Source organism: Cupressus sempervirens, chromosome 4, assembly GCF_028749045.1.
Source record: "Cupressus sempervirens isolate cs-2001-9-10 chromosome 4, ASM2874904v1, whole genome shotgun sequence".
Taxonomy (NCBI): Eukaryota; Viridiplantae; Streptophyta; class Pinopsida; order Cupressales; family Cupressaceae; genus Cupressus; species Cupressus sempervirens.
The window spans coordinates 854,228,345-854,249,731 of NC_143121.1; the positions used below are offsets into that span (position 1 = coordinate 854,228,345).

General features: G+C 35.5%; 1 protein-coding gene across 1 annotated transcript; it reads right to left on the reverse strand.

Annotated features, from left to right (window-relative positions):
• Positions 1-18,343: 18,343 nt before the first annotated feature.
• LOC149564074 (uncharacterized) lies at positions 18,344-20,920 on the reverse strand. The gene is made up of 3 exons (XM_089824104.1): positions 20,032-20,920; positions 19,157-19,224; positions 18,344-18,779 (listed from the first exon to the last, which is right to left on the reverse strand). Exons 1-3 carry the CDS (start codon positions 20,249-20,251, stop codon positions 18,630-18,632), a joined length of 438 nt encoding a protein of 145 aa, XP_089680230.1. The 5' UTR covers positions 20,252-20,920; the 3' UTR covers positions 18,344-18,629.
• Between the last annotated feature and the right edge of the window lie 467 nt (positions 20,921-21,387).

The window sequence follows — 21,387 nt, forward strand, 5'->3', positions numbered from 1 at the left end:
AAAAAAAAACCAAGGAGAAGGCTATAAATATCTTGGAAAACCCTAAGGAAAGGGTTGGCATTGTTGTGGTATGGCTGTTGTATAGAAATACCAGACTGTATGCAGTAATTGTGAGGAACAATCACCGTTATGATTGATTTCTTCTGAATATTTAGTTTTTGGAGTGCATCTTTGCAAAGGAATTTGTTTTGTGTGTGTTCTTTCTTCATAAGTGTGCATTAGATTAGGTTTCTTTAAAGTTTTTGTGTGTGCTTTTGGTTTGATTCTTTCATTTAACAATACTCTGCTAGTTTTGGAGAGCCATGTAAAGAAAGGGCTATAGTTCTTATTTCCATCATGGATACACCATGGAACTTGGGAATCAAAGACTATAGACCCTAACATGTATTAGTATGCAAGCAGGGTCCCAGTAAGTTAGAGCAAACATTTGTTTGACCTTGCCCTATGCGGATACACTAGAGCTTGACTAAGAGTAGACAACAACAAACTTAGCTCTAGTGGATAGAGGAGTGGGTTTCAAGACAAACCCTTTGGAAGGAGTCAAGAGGAATATTAGGTGGTGAAGTTTTGTGAAGGAGAGGATTAGAGAAGCCTTGGAAAGTGCTGAAAGGATGGGGACAATAGGAAGTCCATCAAACCCTCAAAACCCTCACAAATTGGTACAAGCATTGTACGTCAATATGGAGGCCCAAGAACCCAAAAATCCTTAAGATTGGCTCACGTGTAGAAAATTTTCTTGTGACTAGGTGTACTGAATCTTTTAAGGAAAGGAGGAAAAAGTCCTACAAATTTGGAAGGAGGCCTAATTGGGGCTCTCCTAGTAGCCCTCTTTGTGAAGTAACTGTAAAATTGAGTAGTAACCCAACCTTGCCACTACTTTGGATATTTTGAATGGGTTGTAAAATCACCTTGAGACTTACCAAATCCACTATTAGAGGTTGGAAGGAGTTGGAAGCCTAGAACACCCTAAAGAGCCTATGTAAGGAGTAGGCACTAGAGATCAAAGCTTGTAATGTTGAAAGACGAGTCAGTCTAACTTGGTGGGTTGGTTAGGGAAGGTCAGGGGATCCATGAGTAGAAAAGGAATCCTATAGACCATCATAGGTGTTAGGAGAACACCAAGATCCTACTTGAGAATCAAAGGCATAGACTTGCTAGTCTATCCTAGCCTCCCCATCATATTGGTACCAGAGCCTACAAAGGTGTAGGAAGAAAGCTAGTGCAAAGCAAGGTGAATGCTGTAACCTAGTGAATCCAATGCTTCTAGCACATTGTGATCAATGTTGAATTGGCCAAGAAGGTTGAAGAACAAGAAGAAAAGGTAGAAGAGCAAGAGGAAGACAACAAGTCTTTGAGAGAAAGATTGGCACAACTTGAATAGTTGTTGAGTGAGGTCCAAGACATAGTTGATAAATTCAAGGACAAGATGGAGTTGAAAGAAGAGAAGGAAGCTAAAGAGAAAGACATTGAGTTGGAAGAAGAAACTCCAACACCAAACCCTATTTTACTAGAAGAGCCTTTCTTGAAGGCAATTAAGGCAATAAATAGTAAAACCTTGGAAGGCATTCCTCTATTCAGTGGCAAGATGGATCCAAATCTCATCATGAAATGGATTGAAGGAATGGAGAACCAATTTGAATGTGATGGTGTCTCTGATGCTCAAAAAGTCAAGGTTAAGGGCTACTACTCTAACCTGGTGGAAGTTTGTTCAAACAAAGAGGGAAAAAGAAGAAAAAGGTCCCATTGTCACTTGGAAAGGAATGGTGGCTAAAATTAAACAAGCCTACAATCTTGAAGACTATGAAATACAATTGCATAGGAGGAAACAAAATCTGAGGCAAAAATATATGGATGTGCACTCTTATACTAAAGAGTTCCAAAAGCTATGCTTAAGGTCTAAGGTGATAGAAGATAAAACATTAGATTAGCAAGATATTTGAATGGACTCAAGTGGTCTATTCAAGAAGACATGAGCCTTGTGACTCCTAAGATAGTTCACTAGTGTTATCAAATGGCTTTAACGGTGGAAGAGAAAGGAAACAAAAAGTAAGACCATACCTCAAAGAACAGGGGAAGATGTAGAGATTCTAGAGGAGGTCAAAGAGGAGGTTCTAATAGAGGTGGTGAATCAAAAAGCCAAGGGGAGAGTAGACTCTTGAATTTTTTTTAGAAATTAGTACAAGAGGATCTCCTAGTAGAGGAAGAGGTTCTCAAGGAAACAGTGGAAGAGGGGCAGGAAGAAGTAGCTCCTTATTTGCCACCATGAAGTGCTACCAATGTGGGCAGCTTCGACATCCTACCTATAGGTGTCCTGACAAAACATTAGCCTCAAATAATGAGAAGAGGTTAGCCTATACACAAGAAGATAGCAGCAACTCATGCACTAATGAAGTTAACAAGTTGGAATCAGATCTATGGGTGAGAACCTAATGTTCAGGAGGGTACTTACAAGGCAGCCTAATCAAGGTGAACCCAAGTAGAGGAGGGCTCTTTTTAGAGTCAGGTGCAAGATATAAGGAAAATTTTGCAAGGTTATAGTGGATTCAGAGTCTACTGATAACATCATAGTAGAGGAAGCAGTAAAGAAGCTGACACTTAAAAAGGTTCCTCATGCAAACCCCTACAAGGTGACTTGGTTGAATCAAGAGCAAAGTGTGCTAGTTAATGAGCAGACATGGGTGGAGTTTTCAATTGGGGGCTATAAAGACAAAGTGATTTGTGATATATTACCCATGGATGCATGCCATCTTCTATTGGGAAGACCATGGCAATTTGATAGGAAGGTTATCTATGATGGAGAGGAGAATTATATTTCTTTCAAGAAGGATGGGAGGACTTACACAATTTTGTCCTTAATAAAGAATAAAGGGGAAACTTCTAAGACACCTAGTGTGTTGCTTAGTAGTGGTAAGGAGTTCTTACAAGAATTACAAGATGAGGAGACCATAGGATGTGCTATCATAGTGAAGCCAAAGGAGGAAAACAAGAAGTTGTAGGCAGATTTACCATTGGAAGTGCAACAAATGTTAGAAAGTTTAGAGATATAGTAAGTGATGGAACCCCTGCCACTCTACCTCCAAGAAGAGTGATAAGTCATCAAATTAACTTTGTTCCTGGTGCATCTCTGCCTAACAAAGCAACCTATAAGCTTACTTTAGATTAGAATAAGTAAGTGACAAGACAAGTACAAGAATGATTGGTTAAGGGCTAATTAAGAAAAGTATTAGTCCACGTGGAGTCCTAGTGGTATTGGAAGCCAAGAAAGGAGGAAAATGGAGGCTTTGTAAAAATTCAAGGGCTAGTAATAGGATTACCATCAGGTATAGGTTCCCAATTCCATGAATCAAGGACTTGATGGATTGTCTAGGAGGTGCTATGTACTTCACCAAGTTGGATCTAAAGGGTGCTATGTACTTCACCAACTTCTAAGACACCTAGTGTGTTGCTTAGTAGTGGTAAGGAGTTCTTACAAGAATTACAAGATGAGGAGACCATAGGATGTGCTATCATAGTGAAGCCAAAGGAGGAAAACAAGAAGTTGTAGGCAGAATTACCATTGGAAGTGCAACAAATGTTAGAAAGTTTAGAGATATAGTAAGTGATGGAACCCCTGCCACTCTACCTCCAAGAAGAGTGATAAGTCATCAAATTAACTTTGTTCCTGGTGCATCTCTGCCTAACAAAGCAACCTATAAGCTTACTTTAGATTAGAATAAGTAAGTGACAAGACAAGTACAAGAATGATTGGTTAAGGGCTAATTAAGAAAAGTATTAGTCCACGTGGAGTCCTAGTGGTATTGGAAGCCAAGAAAGGAGGAAAATGGAGGCTTTGTAAAAATTCAAGGGCTAGTAATAGGATTACCATCAGGTATAGGTTCCCAATTCCATGAATCAAGGACTTGATGGATTGTCTAGGAGGTGCTATGTACTTCACCAAGTTGGATCTAAAGAGTGGTTATCACCAAATAAAAATCAAGGAAGGTGATGAGTGGAAGACCACTTTTAAAACCAGAGATGGATTGTATGAATGGCTTGTAATGCCATTGGGCATTACTAATGCCCCAAGCACCTTCATGAGATTGATGAACGCAGTCTTAAAGGACTTCATAGGTAGATTTGTAGTAGTATATCTAGATGATATACTCATCTGTAGCCAAACAAAAGCAGAGCATCTTGAACATTTGAGGCTAGTCATGAAGAGACTCCATGAAGAGATTCTAGCCATTAATCTAGAAAAGTGTGTATTCATGCAACAAGATCGAATTTACTTGGGTTTTGTAGTGTCCAAGGGTAATATGAAAATGGACCCAAGCAAGGTGAAGGCAATCTTGAATTGGCATTCCCCTAAAATAGGGACTCAAGTTAGAAGTTTTCATAATTTGGCACAATTTTATAGAAAGTTTGTGAGAAAATTTAGTGGGATTTGTGCACTAGTACTAGACACCATCAAGGAAGGATTGAAAACCAAGTTCAAGTGGACTAAGGCAACTAAGAAGGCATTTCAAACATTGAAACAAGAGGTAGCCACAAAACCTATCTTGCTCTTACCTACTTTTGATAAATTGTTTACCATTGAATGTGATGAAAGTGGTGTAGTAGTATGGGGTGTCTTGAGTCAAGAAGGAAGGCCTGTGGCATTATTTAGTGAGAAAATCAATGAGGAAAAGAAGAAGTATTTAGTTTATGACCTGGAGTTGTATGCCTTGGTACAATCTCTCAAGAAGTGGAGGCATTATCTCCTACTCAAAGAATTTGTTGTCTTTACTAATAATCAGGATTTAAGCTAAATAAAAACTCAGGAGAAGCTTAGCAATAGGCATTTGAAGTGGATGGAGTATCTCCAATCTTTTATTTTCACAATCAAGCACAAGAAGGGGTAGCTCAACAAGGTAGTAGATGCCTTGAGGAGAAAGCTTTTGACTATCCAAGAAGTATAGTTGTAAAGCATTGGAATAGTAGGTTTCAAAGACTTATATGAGGAAGGTGAAAACTTATAACAATCCTACAAGGTGTGCCTAGAGTTTGAAAACCATTTTCATGGTGAGTTTGTAGATTATACCCTTCAAAATGGATTGTTGTTTAAAGGTAATCAACTATGTGTACCTAGAGGATCAATTAGGGAAAATATGATTCAAGAGAAGCATAATGGTAGCCTAAGTGGACATATTTGCATAAAAAAAACTTTGGAGTTAGTATAGAGATACTACTTTTGGTCTAAGCTAGCAAGGGATGTGAGGAGATATGTTGAGCAATGTGGAATATGCCAAAGAGCTAAAGGATGTTCAAACAATGTAGGACTCTATCAACCTTTGCCAATTCAAAATAGGCCTTGGGAGTGTGTAAGTATGAACTTTGTGGTTGGAATCCCTAAAACCAAATCATGTATGGATAACATCTATGTTGTAGTAGACATGTTCTTTAAAATGAGTCATTTCATTCCATGCAAAACTACTCATGATGCAAGTTATATAACACATCTCTTCTTCAAGGAGATAGTTAGGATTCATGGACTCCCTTTGAGTATTGTGTCTGATAGGGATAGCAAGTTCATGGGTCATTTTTGAAAAACCTTATGGAAAAGGCTGGGAACTAATATCTCTTTCAGTTCAGCATACCATCCTTAAACAGATGGCCAAATTGAGGTCATCAACAGGGTGATTGGTAACTTGCTAAGGTGTTTGACAAAGGAGTATGGGTAGACTTGGGATCTTGTTATACCTTAGGCTAAATATGCTTACAATGATAGTGTCAACATGACCACAGGAAGAGGTCCTTTTGAGATAGTATATGGAAGACACCCTAGAGGAGTGTGTGAATTAAGAGACTTAGGTTCTATGGAGTTGAAAAGTGGACAAGCTGAAGATTTCACTCAAACTATCAAAGAGGTTCAAGAGCAAGTGAAGAAAACCATGTTGGAGTCTACTCAAAGAATCAAGGCTAAAATAAATGAAAAGAGGAAATAAGTATAGTTTCAGATTGGGGACTATGTCATGCTCCACCTTAACAAAACAAGGATGCAGTAGGGTATGCCCACCAAGCTCTAGATGAGATGAGTTGGACCATGCAAGGTTCTAGCTAAATATGGAGAAAATTCCTACAAAGTGGACTTTCCATGAGACTTATCCATCTCAATAGTGTTTAATGTTGCAGACCTAATTAGATTCAAAGGAGACATCATCTGGCAAGGTACAACTCCACCAAAGGTACTTCAAGATATTGACACCAATGGAATGCCCAAGAAGAAACCAGCCAAAGTAGACAAAGTCTTGGATTCCAGAGTAAAGAAAACCACAAGGCATCAAGTCTACATGGAGCATCTGATCAAATGGAAGGATCAACCTGAATCTGAAGCCACCTGGATTGAGCAAGGATAGTTCAAGAAGTTTGGTATTGATTCGACTCTTCTTGACACCAAAGTGCCTTAGTTTGTGCTAAGGGGGGGAGTATCGTGCATGAGCACCCTTCCAAGGGTTCCCACCAACACATTTTTTGTTTTTTTAACTTCTCATATGAAACATCTAAGTAAAATAAGAGCTTAAAAGCTCATTTTGTGTGTGTCTAGGTCCTAGAAGTTCAAGTTCAGTTGGTTGCTCGTTGTAAGTAGCACAATGCCTCCATGAATGCATAATGAGTTGATTGATTTGTTAGATGTTTAGGGATAGGTGTTTTTTTGGAATTTGAGCAGATTTTTTCTTTAGGAAGACCTACAATGGTCATTTGGAATGTATGAGCAAAAGTTGCTCAAAAGTTGCTCAACGAATTTTCTCTTTTTGTTTCCTAAATTTTCTAAGAGCTAAAAAGCCCTAATCAAACAAAAAAACTATGGAGAAGGCTATAAATTTCTTGGAAAACCTTAAGAAAATGGTTGGCATTGTTGTGGTACGACTATTGTACAGAAATACCAGGTTGTATGTAGCAATTGTGAGGAACAGTCGCTGTTATGATTTATTTCTTGTGAATATTTGGTTTTTGGAGTGTATCTTTGCAAAGGAATTTGTTTTGTGTGTGTTATTTATTGATAAATGTGCATTAGATTAGGTTTTTAAAAAGTTTTTGTGTGTGCTTTTGGTTTAGATCTTTCATTTAACAGTACTCTCCCAGTTTTGGAAAGCCATGTAAAGAAAGGGATGTAGTTCTTATTTCCACAGTGGATATACCATGGAACTTAGGAATCCAAGAATAAAGACCCTAAAATGTATTAGTATGGAAGCAGGGCCCCAAAAAGTTGGAGCAAACATTTGTTTGACCTTGCCCTAGGTGGATACAATAGAGCCTGGCTAGGAGTAGACAACAATAAACTTGGCTCTAGTGGACAGAGGATTGGGTTTCAAGACAAACCCTTTGGAGGGATTCAAGACGGATATTAGGTGGTGAAGTTTTGTGAATGAGAGGATTGTAGAAACCTTGAAAAGTGCTGAAAGGATGGGGACAATAGGAAGTCCATCAAACCCTCAAAACCCTCACAAATTGGTACAGGCATTGTACGACAATATGGACGCCCAAGACCCCAAAAATGCTTGAGATTGCGTCATGTGTAGAAAATGTTATTTTGAATAGGTGTGCTAAATATTTGAAGCAAAGGAGGAAAAAGTCTTACAATTCTAGAAGGAGGCCTAATTTGGGCTCTCCTAGTAGCCCTATTTGTGAAGTAACTCTAAAATCGGGTAGTAAAGCAACCTTGCCACTACTTTGAATATGCTGAATGGGTTGTAAAATCATCTTGAGACTTATCAAATCCATTGTTATAGGTTGGAAGGAGTTGTAAGCCTAGAACACTCTAAAGAGCCTATGTAAGGATAGGTACTAGAGATTAAAGCTTGTAATGTTGAAAGATGAGTCAGTCTAACTTGGTGGGTAGGTTAGGGAAGGTCAGGGGATCCATGAGTGGACAAGGAATCCTATAGACCATCATAGGTGTTAGGAGAACACCAAGATCCTAGTTGAGGATCAGAGACATAGACTAGATAGTCTATGCTAGCCTCCCCATCAAAGTAGGCCACTCTTTAGACAAAATCAAGTAGTGATAAGGTCTACATGATCTTTGTGTTAAAACCCTCTAACCAAGTCACATTAAAAATATGCATGCAACCTTTAAAAAGGTTGACTCCTAGAATAGCTCACTTAAGAAGAGTGAAAATTATTTGGGTTGTCTGTTCCAGGTGGTTTTTCCTTTTACATGATTTCCACACTAAATCATGGTGTCAAATGTGTGAATGTCTTTATGTTGCAAGTTGATTTTCATGGTATTAATTTGATATTGAAACTCGAAAAGTGCTAGATAATAGTAAGGTAAAAGTAACTTATATTTCTGATACTCAGTAATAATTGAAATAACAAGATAATAGTGTGAAGAAAATTGATTACAAGATTGAATTTTGAAGTTGAATGAGATCACCAAGTTATTACGATTGATGTTTATGAAGTTGAATTGGTAGTAAAGTGTTTGAAAGGCTTGCAGGAAACCTGGACATAACTGATTCACCCCCCTCTTAGTTATCTGACAAGGACTACTTAAAAAATCATCAGAACCCTAAAATTTAGAACGAGTCGCGATAACAACTCACAATGTGTCTTAGGCACATTAATTTGATCTAGATCTCCCTATGGCATTGTAGGACCCCTTACAATATATTAGTACATGGTAATGGGTATTAAGTGGTTCTAAGAAATATTAATGTGTCTTAAGTGCCCTTAGGACCCCTTAACATATAAGGTAAGGGGTTTCAAGGGATATTATGGGGTCCTAAAACACATTAATAATTCCAACAACCCTAAATACCCTTTACGAACTATTAAGATCATTACTATGTACTAGTGTATGATATGTAGTCCTACAAGGTTAGATGGGGTATTTGGACACATTAATATATTATAGTACCACATAAGACCAATTAGGACCCCTTATCATCCACTAATGTATGGTAATTATTTTTAATGGGGTGTATGGGGTCTTAAGGGGTCACAGGACACGTTAATGTGTTCTAGGACCCGTTATGATCTTGTAGTGGATACATAAGTATATGGTAACAGGTCCTAGAGTCCTTTATAACCTCTTTAGATCATTTGGGAACCATAATATGTATGGTATGGGGTCCTAAGGGGTTAGTAGGGGTCCTATGACACATTAATGTATTCTAGGATCCCTTACAACCCATTTAGACCTCTTACCATATACTATCACACATACATGTATCCTAGTATATCATGCACCCTTTAATGTGTTCTAAGGGGTATTAATGGGTTATAATGTGTCCTAAGTGGCTATAATGGGTAATAATAGGTCCTAGTCCCACATAGGATCTGTTATAATGCGTTATGCTACATTAGAATCACTTATATTCTATTCATGTGTCCTACAATGGTTAATATATTATAAGGGTGCCTAGGACACCTTATGATAAATTAGGACCATTAAAGTCAAATAAGACACATTAGGGCTGATTATAACTACTTAGGACCCAATACAACCCTTAGGACAAATTGGTGTGTCTTATAATGGTTAATATTTTCTAAGGGGTTGTAATTGATTCTTATGTGTATAATGAATGACACCTAATGGGTCCTAAGGTGTCCTAATGGGCCATAAGGTATCATAGGATCACTTAGATAACATTATAACCTCTTAGGACACATTATGACCCATTACAACAAAGTATAGCCCATTAGTGTATCTTAATCCCCTTGAGGTGGTCTAAGGGGTATCAATGGGTTTTAATGTGTTCCAATTGGTCCTAATGCACCTTAAGCAGTCTTAATAGATCCTAATGGGCCAATGAACTACTTAGGACCAGTTGTGATCCCTTACGAGATGTTAGGTCCCCTCAAGGACATATTATTGTGTTCTATGATGGTTAATGTGTTGCAAGGGGTTGTAATGGGTTTAATTATGTCCTAATGGGTCCCAATGAGTGCCAATGAGATCCAATGGACCCCATGTTGGCAGTGGACTAGTGTCCCTCATAGGGTTCGTGACATGGCTTAACCGCCTCCTATGGTTCTATAAGACTATTGGTTGTATTGAGCATTGACATGTCTATCTTTTCGTGCAACGAAAACCCTGACATTTCTAACAATTGGTATCAGAGCTTGGTCACAAGTTTAAATCCTATAAGCCATGATGAGTGACATTGGGAGGGGGATTGTTGGCAGTGGGCCAATGTCCCTTGCAGGGTTCACAACATGGCTTAACCATCTCCTATGGTTCTATAAGACTATTGGTTGCATTGAGCATTAACAGGTCAATCTTTTGGTGCAATAGAACCTTGGCCTTTCTAACACCCTAAAGTGTCCTAATGGGACTTAATGTTTCCTAATGGGTCCCTAATATTTTTTGATGACCCCTTAGGACACATTAGGACCCATTAGGATGCATAAAACACAAAAGCATGTCCTTTTTTGTTTAAAATGCTTTGAGGGGTCATAATGTGTCATTATGTGTCCTAGGAGGTTGTAATGATCCCTAAGGTTGTCTAGAACTACTTAAGACCCACTAAATCCTCTTATGAAAAACTATGGTTGATTAGCACAGATCAGAACCCTAAAGTATATCATATAGTAATTAATGTGTTATAAGGGGTCCTAATGTGTATTAATGGGTATGCATGGGTTCCAAGGGGTCACAATGGGTCCTAAGGTTCTAATGACCACTTAGGACCCATTAGAACCCCTTAGGAAGTATTAAAATATATTAGGACACATTAAAAGACATTAGTTTATGTTGAAGTTGATGAAAGATCAACCCCATATCTCCCAAGAATCACATGCATGCAAACAGTTGTCATAGAAAGATAGAAGCAAAGCTATGGAGGCTTGAATTCAGAGATCCACAGAAGATAATTTATTTTAGATGTGCAAAAAAGAACTAAAAATTGTATTGAATGAATGAATATTACAAAGAGATATCAATCCTTATAAAAGGAGATCAAAACCCTAAAAGGTAACAAACCTAGGTTTCATGATAATGATTAATAAAAAATTAATTATTACATGCCTAAAGTTTAGCTTAAGAAAACTAGATATAATAAGTGACTTAATAATTAAATTAAAATGATTTAATTAATAAGGAAATACTTTATTACTCTAACACCCCCTGAAGATAAACTTAGGGAGTAGCTAAAAGCCTAGAAACTACTACTAAAAGTAGATTTCGGTCCCGACACCAAAGGGCCGATGAGGTACCCAAGCACAACTAAATATCTGAAAAGATGAGAAATAGAGAAAACCACATGGAAAAATACCACTCTAAAAAGAGATGGAAATAATGTTGAAAGAACTAGTATATGACCAAAGAAGCTTGGAAACTAGAGAATGTCCCAAAAGAAAGGAACAAAAGATTGATCATGTAGAACACCACCGAAACATAAGAAGTTGCAAAGCTCTATCAAAAAGTAATTGCTGATCTGAAGAACCTCCACTGAAATAGAACTTGAATAGGTAGAGAAGACTACAATCTACATGAGTGCTCTCAGAAGACACTACTAAAATAAGGAGGCACAGAAGGTAAATAACTGATCTCAGAGATACATATGGCATAAAACACCAAAGCTACAAGAACTGATCAATCAAACATGGAAGGATGCAACCAAAGTATGAATGAAAATAAGAGTGTTTATATGGTAAATGATCCATCTCACAAAAATGCATAGGTACCCAACTATTGAATCCTCCTAGTACATAGGAATAAATATTTAATACATAACTCACTCCATTAAACCAAGTAAGCATAATAACAACAGAAAACCCCCCTAATGCGAATAAGGGTGAGGTGACATACAACTAGAAAAGTGGGCCAATAAAATTACATGTCAAGGAACCATGGTCAAGATGCACAAAATAATACATATGTGTGTACTAAGGTGATCAATCTCAGACACATCGTGAGGTTAATGCTACAAAAGAAAAACTTATTGGACATCAAAAGATGGGAAACAAAGGCAAAACATGTACTTAATTAGAGTAGTACATGCATAGTAAGGTACAAGATATGGTGAATTCCAAGAATACAATAATCTGTAAGAGTGTCCTTAGATGACATTACTCGAATCAAAAGGAAAAACAAGGCAAAACAATTGAAACAAAAATACAAATAGAATATGACACTTTATCTTAGTACAGTTACGAGAATGCATATAAATGATGTCTACAAAGACTAGAAGAGACATAAGGATGATACAATAAATAGTACAACCCATGATGAATCATTTAAAGTAACAAAATTGATCCCTAGACTTCAAACAACCAAGATATCCACCATAATGCAAAAATACAAAAAAACTAAATATAATGTTCTCAAAGAAAACTGTGGGAAAAAATTAGTATCATTGGAGAGATCTCTTTAATACTTTTCCAATGATATAAATAATTCCCAAATTGGAGATTAGATACTCAAGATATGTCTTCTAGAGTGCAAACCTCTGACTTTGACTACGTAAATAGGAAGAAAAAAAGAATCAAAATTCCAAATAACTTGCACCATCATAATGATCTCAGAAAGAGCTTTTTGACCAAAAGATGTGGGTAGCTTGGATATCTCTGAAGAAGGGGAACTCTTTGAAACTGTTAATCAAGAAGTAGGTGAAACTTTGGATCAAAGTAGTGATGAACACCTGGAAACTGAAGTTGTGGGTCCACCTCCGTTCAAGTCCTACGCCTGCTGTACCATGCATGTGCAGGCATGTCAATACCTGCTGATGTTAGCACATGTGCAAGCACACCATTTCAAAAGGAAAGGGGGTTTTTAAAAAATGAAGCATGCACTTTTTAAAGTTCTTTTTGAAACGTTTTTTGAAAGCATGCATTTTTTTTTTTTTCAAAAAAGTGATATTTTATTTTTTGATTAATTTTTTAATAAAAATATAAATCACCACCTCAGGAAGCATGCCTAGATCTTGGAGCTAAAAAAGTTCCTTACTATCAATTGTGTCCAAATTAGACAAATTTTAAATGGAAAGAGAGATTTTAGGGTGCTATGAATCCAATGGCAAGGTCCGAATGGGCTTACGGTGCACCAAAAAAGAGTGATACCCAAACCCAGTACAAAATACCTCTGAAAAATAGATTTGTAAATTAAAGCCAAACGTCTCATGAAGAGAATAGGGGCATGACAGTTTGAAGCTTTGATACCATGATGAATTTGATAAAAGATCAACCCCATAGCTCCCAAGAATCGCATGCATGCAAACACCTTCCACAAAAAGAGAGAAGCAAAGCTATGGGGGCTCAAATTTAGTGATCCATAGAAGACGAGACATTCTTGATGAGAAAAATAAATTGAAAATTGTATTGAATGAATGAATATTAAAAAGAGAGATAAGTCCTTGTAAAAAGGAAATCAAAACCCTAAAAGGTAACTAACCTAGAGGTTTCATGATAATAATTTATAAAAGAATTGTTTATTATATGCCTAAAGTTTAGCTTAAGAAAATTAGAGATAAAAATGACTTGATTAATAAGGAAATATTTTATTATTCTAGCAGTTCCGTACAATGGTTAATGTGTTGTGTCACCAAACCCCCCCTCTCTATTAACATGGTTAAACATACATGTCAATTACCAAACTAACAATAGAGTATCATCAATACAATGAGTAATGATCCTTAAATGATCTTTCACAAGTGAAGGGCTTAAGATTACAATCAATAATCCAGTAGGGATCATTTTCACAATAATGTGTTGATTCCTGCAATTTAACTAAGTCTAACATTTCTTAGAAACCCTCAAAATTTAGATTTTTTTATCTTATTTCCTATGAAGCTTAAACCACTCTCAAACATCCTAGAAGTATATACATAAAATGTAACTTAAGCATAGTAAAGGAAAAGTGTGCAACTTATATTTAAATGTTACATTTTATGTATAATCCAAGTGCTGAAATTGGCCTAGTATGGCTTGTTGGATTTTATTTGCAAATTTATAAGATCTTTTAATGTGTAAATGTATTTATTTATGATTTTTTCATAGCGTGTACACACTGTAGCATGAGAACACTATAGGGTAATCATATCATATTTTGAATTTACCGAGAGTGTGGCTTGATCTATTGAACCCATAGTGCGATCACCCTATATTATAAAAACACTATGCCCTTAGATTGGAAAAAAAAAGAAAGTGACATCTTTTTGGTACCACATCTTTGTGCACTTACCCTCATCAAAGATTGTATTACCTAAGAAAGATACACTTGCGATAGCACATATTTGAGTTATGTTCATGAATACTAAATAGATAATTTCATTACATGGCTATACTCATTTTGAGCATAAAATCTTAATCATTTTGGCAATACTTTTGTAGAACATGTTCTTTTTTCTTATCAAATCAATATAAGTATCATTATTAAACATATTTACTATACTTTTTCTGATGTACTATTATATTACCAATGTCTATAATTTCATGTTATATACTTTCTTACAATTCATGTTGTTGCAATATTTCCTGTCGAGTTAGGACAACAACCTACATAGTTATAATGCACATAGAATGTACACCCATTTCAAGTATACATCTCTAGGTTGATAATTTTAATGGAAATTTTAGTCCATTAAGGGTTACTTTGTCTTGGATAGTTAATCCCTAAAGTGTATAAGTTGTTAGGCTGACATGAATATGAAGTGGATATAAGAAGATCTACATGCCTCATTTTTATTTTGAGTCGCCCTCATACATTTATTTAATTCCATTAATTCCATTATTTAATTTTGTCCTTATTCATGGCACACCCTTTCCTTTACTTTTGCAATCAAATAAAGGTGTTCGTTTGTTGACATTTCATAGTAAATGGTTATGACATATATTCTAGTAGGGAACAAATTTTTCATTATCATCTATCATTATATCATCTATGATTGAGTGCTTTTTTTGAATCCCCTCATTAATTCTTTATCACACATCCTTCCAATCCACTCATTATCTCATATAACCATAGCTTCCACATTTTATTTGATACCACCTCTTATTTTTTACAGGTTCTCAATTGATTCTTTCATCCTATTTTTATATTTGTCTTCATTTGTGCATCTTCGTTACTTTCATCTTTAATTCTGACATTAGGTTTTGTTGCATGTAGCTCTAGGGGTCCATACGTCACATTGCCATGGTACTAGAACTTTCTTTATTTATATCGTAACATGTCAATAATGCATGCCTTGGATTACTATGATATTTGAAGCTTCTTTCTTTTACAGTGTACATTTTTTATTATCTTTTCTAAATTACATATAGTCTTAGTGTTGAATCCATCAAACCATCACGGACACTCACATTCTTCATATGTTAGCATGCCTTGATAATATTAGTATTGGATCACTATACTATTTGTAATTAATTATTTGTGTATAAGTTCATAGACACATGATACACCATCATGATAATGATAAATTATATCATGGTGCACAACATTAAGTGCTACAACAAATAATAGATTTCTCTCTACACACAAGGTTACTTTGATATGATTTATCTTTTATCATTTTTTAATTACATAGCATAATTTATCCACACACCAAAATCTCTTGTACCTATAGTTGCATTAAATCCATATTAGATCTCATTTCCAAAATGTATAGACATGAAATTTAGAATTTTATCATCCAATTATCCAAGCAAAATCTATCAACATGTTAAAACCTTGTTCACCATCAAGAATATATCCACAATACACACACCATGTCCTAATGTGATTTCTCATAAGTGCTATTTTATCCACCATGATATATCTTCTTATTATCCTTTATTTTTTCAATAGATCACTTGGACTCCATTTTTACCAATAGCTCTCTCTTGAGGGGATATCACTTCCTATTTTCATTCATGAAGAGCGAGGGCAACCTACCACCAAAGTTGCATCTCATCCTAGTTTTGGTTTTGGCACAATATAACAGTTACTCATGTTATTTAAATGGGAAAAATGTGAGCACCTAAGCATTTCCCTTATGTACTCTTGTCCTAATTGACCAACATATTACACACTTCACCTAATATTCCTCATTTTATTAAATAATCTCATATTTATTTAATCCCCTTTTCCATCTCATTTTATACAAATACGTAAAATTATTACTATTTGCACCTATTTTTCCACCTCACATGTGACTACAATGATTCATCATCATTTAATTATAGTTATATAGCATTTTCACCAATTCCAAGAACAAAGGCGACATGTGTATGCTTTTAACTACATGTCAATCATGGTTGCAACTACTTAAGAAGCTTATCAAATGCATTATAACACTTCACATCCCCAAAAAAAACATCTTAGCCCTCCATCCTTTCCTTGATTCTATAGGAATTATCTCATTCATTCTTGATTATCTATTAACTCTGCCAAAAATCTATAAATAGAGAAATATTCTCATCCTTTTTATGACCCATCATTATTTAAGCTCAATATATGCTATTAAAAGATTAATATTCAACCAAAGAGAATTCACACACAAATAATATTAATTAAATCAAGTCGCACATGAGTGTTTTTTTTTTGCATTTCTTTGTTGTCTCTATATGAGATTATTGTTGTTTTGGATATGAACTTGTGTTCTTGCTATTTTTATTCAAATTTCAAACTAGAGCACTACATTATGCATCTAGAATATTGCATAAATCTTGGAGAACATATCACCAATCATGATAATCCTATAATTATCAAGGTCAAGAGGGTTGCAAGAGTAGCAAATAGTATATGTCAATTGAGGAGACCGAGATGGAGGGCACCCATGGATTGCACCTTGATTAAAAAGTAAACAATTGAAGAGCACAAAAAAATGTATATAGCTATTTGATCTAAATATATCTACAAAAAGATAAAATCCCTCCCAATAAAAACTTGAAGGGGATGTGAAAGTGGAGAGGCATGCCATAATTAAAGGAAAAACAATCAATTCCTTTTCAAAATCAAATGATATTAAAATTCCCTTTACATACACCTAGGATAATTAAGAATGATAAGTAAAAATGAATGATTCAAAAATTAAATAGAGGACAAAAATTACTAACGAGAAAATTACTTTAAATGTTGGATTACGATCTAAAAATAGTGAAAAAAAACATTGTAATGCTTGAACATATGCTTTAAAATTAGAGTATGATCTATTTGACACACTATATCACTTTTATAACTAATAATTTGAACCCATAATTATAGATTTCAAAATCTCTACTATTTTTTTTAAAACAATATCACTTTAGGCTTTATTGATTTCTTTAATTGTCCTATATGAAACCACATATTTTTTCTTTCTAGTTTACACTTGTCAATTTAATTATTGGCTTTCTCAAATGTGCATGAATTGCATTAGACATTTGTGAAATGCATATATTCTAATAATATTCTCTTGGTAGCATGTAAGTAGTAGATGCTAAGTTTAGCATTTCATTAGGAGATGATTGCATATTGCATCACATCTAAAATGAACTAAAAGGGATCGACAGGATAACCTAGAGTTGGCACACTAGGATTAGAGGGATATGTGTAGATAGCTTTTAACCAGGATTTGAATTTTAAAAACAAAGATTATTTATATAAGTTTTGAGGGCATTGAGGTTATTGTTTGATTATAAATTTGATATGTAGATAGAAACAAATAAAATTTAGATAGTGTGCTTAATTTTAATTGAAAAAAGACATGAATGTATGCAATTTTGAATATAAGTTCTTTAAATGTTAATAAAAACTAATAGGTTCTTATGAATCATATTAGGAATTAAGTCATGTTGAGTGTAAGGTTTCAACATCATAAGAGATAAAGCTAAATATTAGCTAGGACAAATAGATACCCCTGAATTGTTAATCCTTGATTTTAGGAAAAAAAATCAATATAAAGCTAGTGCTATCAAAATAGCTAAAAAATCACTTTGTAGATTTAAAAAACCTCTTCATCTAAATATATATATTAAACAAAAAGACCACTCCATCATTTTAAAAAAGCATTAAAGATATTAAAAAAATTGACATTAGATTGGAAAAAACTGATTTGGTACAAATGTACTTAAAAATGTTTACGCTGGTTGATTCAAGCTCTTTGAAAAATAAATATTTAAATTTTCTTGAAGTTGTGGATGGTGAAAATTGCGTTTTCAAAAGTGTGCCTCCCATCAAGTATTTCTATTTGTTTCATTGGTCCTTTTGCTACTTTCTATCATCCTAAATAGATTAGCTGTCAACATTCATATCACTTGACATATCCCGCATTTGCTCGAATGCCGCAAATTGCTTTCATTTATAGCCCTCTCAAAACAGAATTCTTGCCAGTTTTGAGATCGCAAAGTCCAATTCACCTACATGCATTCATATTCCTTCACAACAGGAGTTTAAAAACTCCTCGCCCAGAAAAATGTACAAGGGTTATTTTCAAGTTAAAGATCAAATTCAAATTATATATTACACTTGGCTCACTACATAGAGACATACAGTCTAGACAATAATACCCTTTTACACAAATAACAACCACTCTACTATCAGCCCCCGAAAATCGATTTTAATCTCCCAAAAACCTTAGGCAAGGCATGACAGATGATAATCCCTTTTATCAGCCGGTCATTATTTCTGCTCACACATTGCATTACTCTGGACTACATATTTATGTCTGAATTTGCAGGTAAACTATCTCAGACATTGTAGTGGATTACATCTAAGGAAATTGAGGCTTAATAGGGCCTCCATTATGGTGCAGGGGATCAGGGCCAGTTGGAACCATCCTTGCTGACTCCCTTGACATCAGAGGTGGAGCATTCTTCACCTTCTCTGGATGTGGATGAACTTCCATGCTCCTCCCCTGCAGCTGCTCCACATTAAAATATATCAATACTGGTTGACACCTTTGTCTCAAAACAAACTCCATTGATTATATTTTACTCAAACCAATAATATAATAGTCCTGATCTTAACTCACAATCAATGAAGTTTCTTTGAAACAGTTCCAATCACCATACAATAATCTTTACCAGATCACAACTCGTACCAGTAACGACATTACCCATTTATGACTATTTGTCTAGTAACAGAACTAAGAACTTTGTTATTGTAACTATGATTGATTAAAGTTAAAATAATGATCATTTGTTTGATCTGAAAGTTGATTTTCAGAATATAGCAATACAGTTTTTAACAAACTGGTTACAGTGAAAACATCATATGTTTCCATTAAATTACTCGTACCTTCCTTTCTGAATGCACAAGCTCCAATGGTTGAGCCTTGACATTTTCCATTATATTCTGCTCCATCTCTACACAGTCCACTAAAACAAGTTAAGTTTCAGCTTCAAGCAAAATATTCCTCAACAGACTAAAATACTGTTTCTTTGTACAAAACAATTTATCTCTACAGAATCCCATGGTAAAACTTCAAGCATAAAAAGCTTCAACAATATGAAATGCTTAGCATGGTAGAAATCGGTTCAACTCTACATAGTTCCTAGCAAAATAAAACTTGAAGCCTTGTAAACACCAACGCGGTGAAACATTTCTCATCACAGAAATGGGTTTAAACTCTGCATAATCCAGTATCAAACACCAGCCTAGGGAAAATGTTATTATCAACTTCAAATCATTTGAATGGTACAAAATAAGTTCAACTCTACAAAACTCCTAGCAAAACAAAACTTCAACTATGGTGGAACACCAAGAATGTGAAACATTTATCATCCTGAAAATAAGTTAAACTCTGCACAATCTATTATCAAACATGAACATAAGAAAACGTTCCAATTCTGGACAATCCACAGTAGAAATCCAGCTTCAAACAATATAAAGCACATTGCACTTAACAGAAATAAAAGCAACTCTGAAGAGTCAGTGATATGAAAAACCCAATTTAAAGCACAATATAAAACAAAATAGAGAGTCATTTTTCTTTCCGGAAGCTCTTGTTAGTCAAAAGAACTATGAAAAACTTCAGGAACCTTAGTATAAAACAATTTGAAAATACATAATCCATAATAAAGCTTCAAACAAAATATTCAACCCTGCAAAAACTGTTCAGCACAAGAAATACGAAAAAATAAAATAAAATACAAAGCACGGCATAATTTTACCTGGTGCCATGAAGGCGGGCCTGGAGCCATGCGCTAACGAGGGCAGAAACAGAACAACAGCCACCAGAAAGCACTGCAAGTGCACATTCAACCCCTCCGCCATTGTTGGTATTCTACTGTATATATCCCAGAACACTGTATATATCACGGCCGGCGACTGTGTATATATCACCCCGAGCCAGAGATTTCGATCTTGGCAATGCAGTGGGTCGAGGGCCATGGGGAATATATACAGAAAAAACCCCAGAAGGCAATGATAGCGTGAAAAAGAGACAAAACAGAATGGTCGTCATTGTAAATATTGGAATGAAGCGGAAGATTTTGCTTCTCTGAGAATAAAAATTAATAATTGCTGTGGATGCAGGCGACGGCGGAGGATAGAGAGAAAAGAATGGCAGATCGAGGGGTTGTGAGAGGGTTTACACGCGCATGGAGGGCTAGTCATCCGGTCACATGATGGCGCCTCATATGACCTGGCGCCCGGGCTGCAAGCCTGCAAATTGAAATCGATTCACTCGTAGATTGAGGGGCTGGAATGTACCGTTTGGAGTGAGGCGAAGTGTGTGAAAGATTCCGCCATCTTGTGTGAGCTTAACATCTACTGATGAGTTCAATGATTGTGGCATAGAAATCAGTGAGAAAAGCCCGCATTTCAACCTTAAACCAGGCGGTGAAACGCATAAAAATGTACGGGAGAAGAGGGATCAAAGAGAATAAAAGAAAAGGGGAAAATGGCGCCAGCCTCAAAACCAACGTGCCGCAGTCCTTTTGCCAAACATTATTATTCATTCTCTGCTTCGAGGAGACGTCACGCATTGAGCACTGCGTCCCTGCTACCTTCCAAATTAAGCTTCATTTTCCCCCACTCTTACACCTCATTCTTTTCACAAATCCTTCTTAAGGTAAATAATAGTACCCTTAAGTGATTGATTAACGTTTTTGTAATTGGGAGTCCTCATGCCAATGTACTTGTAGTTCTTCATTTGACATCATGTCTCACTTCATGTCTCTGTAATGGGGAAATGTGTCTATTCATGTTTAAACTTATCTGATTTTTAAATATCTTATTGTATATTGACAAATGATATGATTTTAATTGAAGTCAAGTTTGTTTTAAGCCAAAGTGATTGATTAATTGTTGATTGTTATAATTATGATTTTTCAGGGTCTTTACTTTTTATCTTTAATTAATTATCTTGTTTTACTCTGTATTTTTGTCCTTCATTTTTATTGTAATTTTGACACACACATACACATACCCACACCCACACATAGGCCCTGCGACCTAGTCAAGCAACTCGTATCTTAGGTACATGTGCGAGCTAGGTCCCCAAATTGTCCCATTGCTTAAATTTG

What these genes read in the sequence shown, in the direction of transcription:
- LOC149564074 (XM_089824104.1), bottom strand. Translation starts at nt 20,251, where the DNA reads ATGGCCCTCGACCCACTGCATTGCCAAGATCGAAATCTCTGGCTCGGG. An exon ending in GCCCGCCTTCATGGCACCAG is followed by an intron (nt 19,225 to 20,031) that starts GTAAAATTATGC and finishes TGGACTGTGTAG; the next exon opens with AGATGGAGCAGAATATAATG. An exon ending in TTGTGCATTCAGAAAGGAAG is followed by an intron (nt 18,780 to 19,156) that starts GTACGAGTAATT and finishes AATGTGGAGCAG; the next exon opens with CTGCAGGGGAGGAGCATGGA.